The 12,643-nt window shown below is 35.7% G+C and overlaps 1 protein-coding gene across 1 annotated transcript in view; it reads left to right on the plus strand.

Moving 5' to 3' along the window:
• HMCN1 (hemicentin 1) overlaps window positions 1-12,643 on the plus strand; it is a 446,768-nt gene that overhangs the window by 349,611 nt on the left and 84,514 nt on the right. The window contains exons 58-68 of the mRNA XM_019635448.1: window positions 2,178-2,339; window positions 3,032-3,145; window positions 3,262-3,464; window positions 3,751-3,832; window positions 3,942-4,073; window positions 4,389-4,538; window positions 6,554-6,713; window positions 9,537-9,661; window positions 9,928-10,111; window positions 10,703-10,800; window positions 12,155-12,433. Of these exons, the coding sequence (XP_019490993.1) occupies window positions 2,178-2,339; window positions 3,032-3,145; window positions 3,262-3,464; window positions 3,751-3,832; window positions 3,942-4,073; window positions 4,389-4,538; window positions 6,554-6,713; window positions 9,537-9,661; window positions 9,928-10,111; window positions 10,703-10,800; window positions 12,155-12,433 (1,689 nt within the window). The remainder of the gene's footprint in view (window positions 1-2,177; window positions 2,340-3,031; window positions 3,146-3,261; window positions 3,465-3,750; window positions 3,833-3,941; window positions 4,074-4,388; window positions 4,539-6,553; window positions 6,714-9,536; window positions 9,662-9,927; window positions 10,112-10,702; window positions 10,801-12,154; window positions 12,434-12,643) is intronic.

Below are 12,643 nucleotides of genomic sequence, written 5' to 3' on the forward strand. Positions count from 1 at the left end.
ATTCCAGAAATAAACAATTCATAAGTTTTAAACTGCGCTCCATGCTGAGTAGCGTGATGAAATTTTGTACCACCATTCGCTCTGTTCTGCCCAGGATATGAAGCATACCTTTGTCCAGAATCTCCACACTGTAGATGCTCCCCACCCTTTAGTCACTTAGTAGCCATCTCGGTGATCAGACTGACTGTCACAGTATCACAGTGCTTGTGTTCAAGGAACCTTTATTTTACTTAATAATGTTCCCACAGGGCAAGAGTAGTGATGCTGGCGATTCGTATATGCCAAATAGAAGCCCTAAGTGCTTCCTTCAAGTGAAAAAGTAAAAAAAAAAAAATAAATAAGGATATGTAGGGTTCAAATAGGGTTCAGCACCATCCTTGGTTTCAGGCATCCATTGGGGGTCTTGGAATGTATCCCCTTCAGATAATGGAGCTACTGTATGTTGTGCCTTCTTTCTGGAAGACTCACCCATTTCCTGTCTTCCACTTAGCGTATTCCTGGTCATATTTCAAGTATCTTCTTAAATGTCACTTTCTCCTCCTGATCCCTGAGTTAGGTTAGTTCCCAGCTGTCACCTGACTCTTCTAATTGACACTCATCACACTTGTAATTAATAGGCCGTACAGAACAGTGGCTACAAATAAGGGCACTAGAGTCAGACTGCTTCACTTCCAAACCAGTAACTAACAAACCAAATTTGCAGAAACTTTCGGCAAGATGCTAATGTCTCAGCCTCACTTCCTCATCTGTACTGTGAGATTAAGAACTGTATCTAGCACCTAAGGTTGTATGAGTATTCATTGAGATAGTACATGTGAAGTGATTAGAGCTGTGCCTGGCACAGTGTCGCCACTCAAACACATGCTAGCTGTTATTTTTAGTCCAATGCCCGTCATTACCACTTTACTAACTCTATATGGTTATTGTCTTACATTTTTCACAATGCACCTAGCACAATATCTGGAATACAGTGGATATTCGATAAATGTTTGATTTGTCATGAATGAATGAATGAATATTAAAATTAATTAGTGGGTGAAAAAAAGCATATGATAGTAAAAGAAAAAGAGCAATTTTGCCTTTATTTTTTTATTAGTTTCAGGTGTGCAAAGCAATGTAATAGTTAGACATTTATACCCCTCACAAAGTGATAACTCCCCTCCCCCAATCTACTACACCTCTGACATCATATATAGCTGTTACAATTCCATTGACTCTATTCCCTATGCTGTACTCCACATCCTGTGAATATATATTAAATTATAGTTGACGTTCTGCTTTTGATTTTGATGTTGTTTTAAAACCTCAGTTTTAATTTATTAAAGAGTTACGTTAATTGAATTCCTTAGTTCATGTCTATCTTCAGCAGTCTGAGCTAGGCCCATCTCTACTTTCATTTATTAATCCATTCATTCATGTATTCATTCATTGCTATGCCCATGCTTCACTCGTATTTTCCCCTCTCCCTTCATAGGAAACCACTCAAATGTGTATGATGTCATTCCTTCCGTGTGAGTGTGTTCTTCTGACACATGTATTGTTCCAATGCATATGTTTTAATATGCATAAGTGGCGTTGCATTATTATTAATCTCATTCTTTTTTACTCCACTTTTTCTCTGGACTGCTTTTGCCTGTGGAATCCCTTTTTTGGTTTTGAACAACAAACCACAGTATTGCTTATTTCTTAAATTTTCTGCTTATCTTAAAAGTCATTGATTTACATTGTTGAAATGACCTGTAAAATTTATTGATAGACAGATACCCTAACATTAAACTTCAACTCTGTAAATGCTATATGTAGGAAAACAAAAACTTTAAATAAGGATTTAAACAAGAATATTCAAACGTACTTAATAAAAAGCACTATTCCAACTTTCTTTGTACATTGATAAAACCATCTTAGGAATTGCCGACTATATTTTCCAAATAAAATGTAGAATAATTCTATCTTTGAAAATCCTGATACTCTCTCTCAACTGGGAAACCCAGAACTTATGGACATAGCTTGATAAAGGCATTAGGGAATTCTAAGAAGAAAGACAGCTGGATAATTAACAATATCATTAATTCAATGCTTTAGCAAAGTACAGTGGTTGGGCTTACATTATAATAATAAATTGGAATATGTATGACTGATAATATCAGACTTCACTCTTAATATATTTACTGTTACAGTTCCTCCCAGTGTCATTGGTCCTAACCCTGAAAATCTTACTGTTGTGGTGAACAACTTCATCTCTTTGACCTGTGAGGTCTCTGGTTTTCCACCTCCTGATCTCAGCTGGCTCAAGAATGAACAGCCTATCAAGTTAAACACAAATGCTCTCATTGTGCCCGGTAAGGAACTTATTACTCTCATAGGTGGGCGAAATGTTCTCATTTTCCTTTATGTTTCATACAATGGCATTTTGAGTTAGTTTCTTTCCAAACTTTTGTCTTGCTTCATTTATTTGTTCTCATTAAATGACTCATTGCCCATTTGGGGCCATTAGGATAAGATTGTATAGATGTCTATCATTTTAGTGGGAATGTACAATAACAAGGTCTCCTTCAAAAATTATGAAATTTAGGAGGAGAATTGCTTAATAATTCCTTGGGGATGATAGACTTGTAAATAGTGTTTTCACTGGATAAATTCACTGGTTGTTTTTAATCAACATTAAAGTTCCTTGATGACAGATAAACAGATACGCTGACACTGTGGGAGATTTAAACCCAGAAAATACTTCTTAACATATTTTACTATCGTACAATTACTGTTTGCTCACTAGGACCTATATCAAACAGTTCTATCCATGTTTGGTTACTGGAGAGAAAAAATTTATGAATTTCTTTTTTTATAAAGAAGTAGAATCAATAATAAGGGAAGGATCCACCCAAGAAAACTGATTCAAAATTCTTTCATTTTAAATATGCAGTGTTTCTACACAAATTTTACTGTAAGGGACTATTTTATCATTTACCTTATTGATAAAATAGTTATTAGAACAACTTCTTACCACTTAAATTTCCATTATATTTGCCCACAGGTGGTCGGACTCTACAAATTATTCGGGCCAAAGTATCTGATGGTGGTGAATACACTTGTATAGCTATCAACCAAGCTGGTGAAAGCAAGAAAAAAGTTTCCCTGACTGTTTATGGTTTGTTGTGACTCTCCTTATAAAATGCTTTCATTTTTAAAACTGGTATTAATATATTTTCTATCTGTGCATCTTAATGAAAACAACATCCTTCTGTTCTTATTTCCTCTCCTCAGTGCCCCCAAGCATTAAAGATCATGGCGGTGAATCTCTCTCTGTAGTTAATGTAAGAGAAGGGACCTCAGTATCATTGGAGTGTGAGTCCAACGCTGTCCCCCCTCCAGTTGTCACCTGGTATAAGAATGGGCGGATGATAACAGAATCAACTCACTTGGAGATTTTAGCAGATGGACAAATGCTACACATCAAGAAAGCCGAGGTGCCTCTTTCATTCTTGTTTGTGTGTCATGGTTCCTTCATGATATTATGGAAGAGAGAATTGGGAATTGCATATTCCCTTTATTACAGTGAAAATGATTTCTATTAAAAAATAACCATTGTCGAGGCCATTGACCTTATTTTCATTAAAAAAAAAATTGTAGAAGGCAATTAGAACTGGGGCATTTGAACATAAAAGATGACTGATGATTTAATCTACACTTGAGCGGTGTGATTGGTCATCTATAACGTAATGGAGCACATACAATAGTATCTTTTTCTTTTAGGTATCTGACACAGGCCAGTATGTATGTAGAGCTATAAATGTAGCAGGACGGGATGATAAAAATTTCCACCTCAATGTATATGGTGAGCATCTGCCTCTAATACAACTCTTTTTTTCCCCCAGATATGCAAATGAAAGAGTGTCCTGAATTAGCTTAATGAGGATCCATGATTTTCTTCTGTCTTTTTGCAGTGCCACCCAGTATCGAAGGGCCTGAAAAAGAAGTGGTTGTTGAGACAATCAGCAATCCTGTGACCTTAATATGTGATGCCACTGGAATCCCGCCTCCCACCATAACATGGTTGAAGAACCACAAGCCCATAGGTAATACAGCGGTGCGTCTTTTGTCGTTGTTTTCCTTTGTTTTTAATACATTAGATTTATAAGCTAGCACATTGTCTAATTAAGCTCATAGCTGTGTTTAGTTCAGAAAGCCTAAAGTACTGAAATATAAATTTACACAATAGACTCGTAAAATGACTGTTCATTTGATTAAGAAGTTTTTCTTTTACCTTTTTCAAAAAGGCTCTCTGTTGAAATAAAACTACAAAGCAAGACATTTTTATGGTGAATTGTAGAGACATTAAGAAGAAAAGCTGTTTCATGTTTTCTTTTGTTTTGCTTTGTTTCCATCTCCAGAAAATTCTGACTCACTTGAAGTTCATATTTTGTCTGGAGGTAGCAAATTCCAAATTGCCCGGTCTCAGCGTTCAGATAGTGGAAATTATACATGCATTGCATCAAATATGGAAGGAAAAGCACAGAAAAACTACATCCTTTCAATTCAAGGTATGTGATTTAACTTCAATTTCTCTATTGTATTCTATCTAGAGTACAAATAAGTGTACCTAAAGAGATCACTTGTAATTGATTCAAAGTGTCTTTGGATCAACAAAAAATATTGTCAGTTCTCTGGCCTACTTTTACCAGTAGATTCTGTTTTCATGTAAATTGGCATAAATGTAGAAAAAAGAATAGTAAAAATTTAATATCTCTATTTTTTCCATGTTTACCAAAATTATTATCTTCCTATAGTATATAGGAATATAGTATATACTTATTCATTCAAAACTGGCATAATTTATTTTTATGCTAAGCCCATATGTCTATTCTTATACATATGAATTTAATTTATTCTATATATATGTATTTAATTTACTCTATATTTAATACATTCTATATATACTATTTAATTATATATGTGATTTAATTCATTAAAAGGCTGCATTATGTTATAACTATATGTAGGGGATTAGATAAATTTCAAGTAATCATTAATTTTATGCTATTTTGGGGTGAGAATAAGGAGCATTAATTCATCCAACAAATATTTACTTAATGTGTACTAAGTTCCAGCATAGTATTGAGAACTGTAGTGAAAATTTGTATCTTCTTGATTTTCAGTAAACCTCTAATTATTACTTTTGGCCCAGCAGTTAATTGAAATAGAAGTCTAACTTGAAACTAAGTCGAAATGCTTGCTTTTTCCAATATTATTATAGTTATTTTGAAAGGATTGTCTCATAAATTATAAATGTAAATGATTATCAATCTGTTGTGTGCTCTGCTAAAGCTATCTAGAAATAAATTAAATTAAACAAAAATTAAAATAAGTTTATGGGCATCAGTGGTTTCTTGGATTAGTGATGCTTGAGATTTCATAAGCAGAAAGGAAAAAATATTCAAGGACTCAGCATCAGAAATTATGTGTTTCGTAATGTTTAATGCATTAATAATAATAGCTGTTAATCATGGGGTATGTGAAGCAACCAAGCATTTTACCAGGCTTTTTTGCATACATTATGTCCTGGGACTAGAAATAGCATATGCTTATAGGGCCTAGTAAAGTGCTTTTTATATACTAGACATCCTTTAATAAACATCCTTTAATAAAAGGATATTGCTTATTAACATTCTTATTGATTTGACTTATTTAGTACACGGAATTCTGCAAATTTGATATAATTGTTATCATCTTAAATGAGATTTGGAGAGGTTATGCAGCGGTGTGCTGGTAAATGTTTAACAATTGACTCTCCAGATAAAAAAGGTCCTGCCAATCATTTGCCAGTTTCCATGGTAGAAATATTCCCACCTTGGCTCATTTCAAGTTACCAGCATGATGTCACTGAACATGGAGTAGGAAAGACGTACAATATTGGTTCTTGCTAGCTGATATTAGCTGCCGAGCAGACCCCTTGTACTTACATGAAAGAGGAATTCAGATGTGTTTTTGTCTGATACTATTGTCAATGTTTTTATTGCACGTTAGTCCTCAATCAGTTCATTAAAGTGTAAACCAAACATGACTAGAAAGCCAGAATAGAGACTATTGGATCTTAAATACTACAGTAAGCCTATCTATTGATCAGAATAAATAATATTTAAATTTCCTTAGGAAATATTTAATTGCTTAAGCTATAACCAACTTAGGTACTTTTCTCAGACCTTGGTGCCAAAATCTTATAAAACGGATTCTCCTGAATTGTGTTAATTCTTAACTATTTTTGGGGGACTTAATCTAAGAGTGATTCATTCTATTTAGCCAGGAAGTGTGTCCATGAAGTAGATTTGTCACCAGTCCCTATGACTAAATAATTGTATCAGCTTAAAAATATACCAGGAATATTGAAGTGATTCCTTTACCTATTTCTTATTCAAAAGTAATTATGAGGATAACAATGTTTTGACCTTGAACCATAATCTAGGAAGAATATGAAATTAAAATGGCATACTGTTCTGTGATTCTGTTGTATTCATTAGAATTTTGTGCCTTGTTAATGAGAGTTTTTATTTCTCCAAAGTCCCTCCAAATGTTGCTGGTGCTGAAATTCCAAGTGAAGTCAGTGTCCTTCTAGGGGAAAATGTTGAGCTGGTCTGCAGTGCAAATGGCATTCCCACCCCAGTTATTCAGTGGCTTCGAGATGGAAAACCCATAACTAGCAGTGAAACAGAAAGAATCCGGTATGTTTACAAAGAATCTTTGCATTATTAATTTTAATGTCTTTTACCATGCTTTATGCTTCAAATTTCACATGAATAATACCAAATTCAGTTTCCTTGGAACTCAACTGTCATTATATTCAGAAAGAAAAAAAATAAATTTGTTGAGAGTAGGACACAGAAAATCTCCTTAGAGAATCACTCTATAGTGTGTGTGTGTGTGTGTGTGTGTGTGTGTGTGTGTTCCTTATCCAGCAGCTGTTATAAAATTTCCTCAGACTTTCATTCCTAAAAATGTTAATTTACTGATGTTGATTTTATTCCTCCTAATCATAGAATGTTTATGCCAAAGTCCACGTCATAAAATAATTGTTCTTTCCTGCTAACATCAAACCAATGTTATTCTACAAAAGATTCATCAATAATCTCACATATGATTTTGTGTCCTAAGAGCACCAAACCACCAAACATGCCATACCACGTGGCTTATTTTGAAAAAAAGTACAATATCATCAAATCCTGGTTCACTCCTGGTAGTGATGTGTCCAAATCCCATTTTCAGCTGACACTTATTACCCATGCCACATACCATATAGAAATGGAATAATAATGGGGTAAGGGCCTCCTGCTACTTTCAACAACAAATGCCTTTGGAAGGACAATCAGAATTTTATACTCTACTAAAGTACTTCATGACAAAGCCCCATTATATACATATACCAGAGTAATTATAATTATTTCAAGAATCATATATACATAAGTAGGCATTAATTCACTATATTGTAGTCATTATCATTTTCAACTGATATTTTAAATTGAATGGTTTGGAGTAAATTTTCTAGTTAATGAATTGAATATTTATAATTTAAAGAAAGGTAAATGTTTTTTTCTTTGAAATTATTTTACACTAAAATTTAGATATTTGTCCCCTTCACAGCACTGGGTAAATTGCCCAATAATAGTTTAGAGATACATTTAAAGTTTCTCTAGTGTGGACATCTCTGAATAGTTTACAAATATTTAATTATCTTTATTTAATCAGCTGATATCGACTATGTTCCAAACCAAGTACGAGGTAGTTGGAGGGACCTAAAGATCTCATATAATATTTGTACCTAGGAATTTACAATCTATCACTTGCTTTCTTACATGAAAATCCAAAATATACTTATTCTTATATCCATTTTCTTGATTGTTTGGTCACTGTTCCACAATATGTATATGTTTATAAGTGGAACAATGCATCAATCAAAGTACTTTTCCAAAATCAGCATACGACTTTCCTTGGTCATGGCAACTTGCTTTTTTGTTTATTCATGTTAAACTCTTCATGGCATTTTAAACTCATGAAATTTTAAAATTCATATTTTGAAACAGAAAAAATATAACAGACTCAGATAATAATATGATTCTCAATAATCATATTTAATAAAATGATATGGTAGAAATGGAGTATTTACTTTTGACACTAGGAGAATCTAATAAAATCACTATTGTAAGAATAACTATAGATAGCAATTTAATTTCTTTATAAAACACAGGAAGTCTTGTTTGATAATTAATCATGTGTGAAGGGTTAATAATGAATAATCTTAACTTTGATATCTTTGATAATCTAATTTTGTACTTATTGTTTACTATTAATGTAATTCAAAGGAAAAGCTTTAGCAATTTGTACAAAACTTTTTGCAAAATATACCCATACATAATGCTGAATTGTCACAGAATAAATGATTCTGCTTTTTCTCATTAAGAGTCTTTCTTGGTGTTTATAGCTAGATTTTTTTTTTTTTAAGATTTTTATTGGGGAATTGGGGGGATGGGAACAGTGCTGGGGAACTGAGGGAAGGGGGGGGATGGGAACAGTGCTGGGGAACTGAGGGAAGGGGAACAGACAAGTTGCTGTCATTTTTGTTCTTCAATCTCGTTGTGGAGGATGTTGCTTCACTGGCCCAAGTTGGCACCGTCATTGTGCTCTTCCCTGGTGAGGCAGATCAGGCGCCGGCTTCTGGACGGCCGCTCACTGCGGCTGCTGGCCGCTCACGCTGGCTGCTGGCTACACACGGTAGCCCATGGCAACCCACTGCCACAGGGGCTGCAGCCTACGCCGTCGCCGGCAACTCAAGGCAGCCCCGTGGCCGCTCACTGCGGCTGCTGGCCGCTCCCGCTGGCTGCTGGCTACACACGGTAGCCCATGGCAACCCACTGCCACAGGGGCTGCAGCCTACGCCGTCGCCGGCGACTCAAGGCAGCCCAGCTCCAGGTTGAGCTGTTGTTCAGCATCTTAGCTGTGGAGGGCAGTGTCACTGGCCCTCATATGTGGGATCCGAACCGGGGCCCTCTGGCATCCCAAGCGAGTTCTTAACCATCGCGCCACTCGGCCGGCCCCTATAGCTAGATTTTTTATACATAATTTTTTATTGTAACATTCTTCAATTTTAATACCAGAGTGTTTTATGCTTTTCATTTCATTCAAACCTTATATTGACCAACTGAGGATAAAATATTCTAACTCTGAGTAAAAAACACATTTTCGCCAATGATTTGGCTAGAGAAGTTCCAACCCTGATTTTGTTTATTGCCATTTTTCTCAGAAAGAGGCAGTGGATATATGAGACCCATGACTGTAGAGCTTTAGTTGGTTGCCTGAAATCTCCATCAGTTTGACTCACTCTGACTTTACAGGCTTCCATGTTCTTAGTGAAAAATGCTTAACCATTATATCAAGAGAAAGGTGCTTTTTATGGTGGGTCTTTTTAAAGAACACAATAATCTGGAGTGAGTCTTCCATATTTTAGCACCACATAAGTCATCTCAGTGCCTCTTTTATGACCTCTTCTATAGGGTGACTGCAAATGGCAGCACGTTAAATATTTACGGAGCTCTCCCATCCGACATGGGGAAATACACGTGTGTTGCTACGAATCCCGCTGGAGAAGAAGACCGCATATTTAACTTAAATGTTTATGGTAAATATGAAATTTCACCCTCTTTTGACTTTGCTACTTCAGGAATCTGTCCGTAGAAAGACATGAAGGGCCAGCAGTAGGCATTTCGTTTTTAAATATGATGTCATTACTGTTTCCTTTTGGGGTACAAAGCAGAAATGTGGGCAATTGTAATTGAGATGATTTGAACAAGTAATGCACACCCTACCCCCTTCTGTCTCTCTCTCTCTCTCTCTCTCTCTCTCTCTCTCTCTCTCTCTCTCTCTCTCATTTTCTGTGTGGCATAGTTCCACCAGTTATTAGAGGTAATAAAGAAGAAGCAGAGAAACTCATGGCTGTGGTGGATACATCAATAAATATTGAATGCAGAGCCACAGGGACGCCTCCACCACAGATAAACTGGCTAAAGAACGGACTTCCGTTGCCCCTCTCCTCCCATATCCGGCTACTGTCAGGAGGGCAGGTTATCAGGTCAGCTTTTATTCTATGTGATTTGCTAGACAGATAAAGTCACTGTGGGTGTAAACTTTACTTATCTAAATAGTGTTTAAGAAATGTTTTTTTCCCCAAAGCTTTTGCTATTGTTTGTTTGGTGTTTTTCCCCTTTCAGTGTCTTTTTAGAAGAAGGGGGATAACAAATATCAAATTCTTTTTAAATATTCATGTTTTAGTAAATTTATATAAAATAGGTCTTTTATATCTATCACATGTGTATTTCCAAGAACTACTATTTTAGCTAACTCTTTATATAGCAAAATGATAGGAAGGTGCCTACAACAATCATGTGATTTTCATGTTAACATCATTCTCTATTATATTAAAATATGTTTTAAAAATATTTACCTTTCAAATTGTATTATATTTTCAGTGGTTTACTGTCAGTGTCTAATCAACTTAATTATATTTGGGCATCTATATTTTGTGATAGATGGTTATAAGCTTCGTACTTAAAATTTCTCAACATAAATCACGCTTTATAATCTATGTAGAAATCCTAAGTATTTTATGTGTATATGTTGAATGGAATCAAATTATGAAATGTTGGGTCAAACTGTTTTTCAGGATTGTGAGAGCTCAAGTGTCTGATGTTGCCATATACACTTGTGTGGCCTCCAACAGAGCTGGGGTGGATAATAAACATTATAGTCTTCAAGTGTTCGGTATGTCACAGAAATGACCCTAAAACTTTACAATGTGCCCAGTATTAAGCAACAGGCTTATATTTAGATATTGCCCTATTAGAAAAGATTAGTAAAATAGGATCTTGCTAATGAGGGAAGAATGCATTTTCTCCCAGGGGGTTCATATTTATTGGAGCATACTGTCTGTCAAAATATTCTTCCAACATGGAATTTTGTATTAAATCAAATCTAAATTTTTAAAAATAGCATTTCAACCCAAACACAAGACCAGTCTTTTCATACAAATAGAAAGTTAAGGTTATTTTTTTGTATTATTAGTCACTGATTTAGGGTATTTAAAATACGAATTGATTTATGCGTATGTGTGTGTGTGTGTGTGTGTGTGTGTGTGTGTGCATGCGCGCGCGCATGTGTGTGTGTGTGTAGATAGAAAACTCTCAACATTCCATTTCTGGAATATTAAGGTTTTCTTGTCTAGATGTCTCAATCCCCAAGAACACCTCAGAACATTCGGTAACTATTTACTGTAGCCTACAAATGACCTATGTTGGATCATATAAAAGTTACTTTAAAACTTGATATTTTATTTATTCCGTATAAAGTAGTTAAAAGTATACTACTGGAACTATGATATACAGTAAAGCAAATTAAAGAGACAAACCAAAAAATAGCCAAAATTTAAAACACATTTAAATTTTGTTCTACAAGAAACAATCCTGAGATTTCATTGCTAATAATACTTTGGAAGGTTCATAATTAGCCTACCTAATGCATGTTTTTATAGTAAAGTCATCAATTAATTACATGCTTTTTTTTTTAAGATTTTATTGGGGAATTGGGGGAGGGAACAGACAAGTTGCTGTCCTTTTTGTTCTTTAGTCTAGTTGTGGAGGACGTTGCTTCACTGACCCATGTTGATATTGTGATCATTGCGCTCTTCCCAGCTGAAGCAGATCAGTTGCTGGCCATTGGACAGCCACTCACGGCAGCTCATGGCCACTCACGCTGGCTCCAGGACACTCGCGGTAGTTTATGGCAGCCCACTGCAGCTCCACTGCAACCTACGCCATCGTGGGCGACTCATGGCAGCCCAGCTCCAGGTTGAGCTGTTGTTTACCATCTTAGCTGTAGAGGGCACAGCATCACTGGCCCATGTGAGATCCAAACCCGCAGCCCTGCTGCTCAGAGCTCTCGTTCCCAAGCCAACTCTTAACCAACGAGCCACTCGGCCAGCCCAATTACATGCTATTTTAAATCCTATATTTTTACAGATCATAGAAATACTATAATTGAATCCATCAGTTGTTTTATCTAAACGGATCTCAAATTAAAACAGCTATATAAATTTCCCCTGTTTTGTTTTCTATTGTAGTCCCACCAAATCTGGACAACGCAATGGGAACAGAGGACATCATAATTGTCAAGGGTAGTTCCACCTCCATGACATGCCTTACAGATGGAACCCCAACTCCCAGGATGTCGTGGCTTCGAGATGGCCAGCCTCTGGGACTTGATGCCCACCTGACAATAAGTACTCAAGGAATGGTCCTTCAGCTCATCAAAGCAGAGACTGAAGATTCGGGAAGGTACACCTGTATTGCCTCAAATGAAGCTGGAGAAGTCAGCAAACACTTTATCCTGAAGGTCCTAGGTATATAAACATTCAATAATTGGGAAGGAAGTGACAATAAAGACTTAGTAAATAAGTATAATTCTTAGAATCATTTGCTAGGAGACGAAATTTGTAAAAATGTCATTGTCCTTCGTATTTCTGATAAGTAGCTTTTTAACTTTCTCCAAGAACTAAAAGCATATCTGATAGTAGCAATTTAATGAAAAAGTATAATATTTATACTATTGT

The sequence above is a fragment of the Hipposideros armiger genome, unplaced genomic scaffold, assembly GCF_001890085.2.
Source record: "Hipposideros armiger isolate ML-2016 unplaced genomic scaffold, ASM189008v1 scaffold_22, whole genome shotgun sequence".
NCBI classification, from domain to species: Eukaryota; Metazoa; Chordata; class Mammalia; order Chiroptera; family Hipposideridae; genus Hipposideros; species Hipposideros armiger.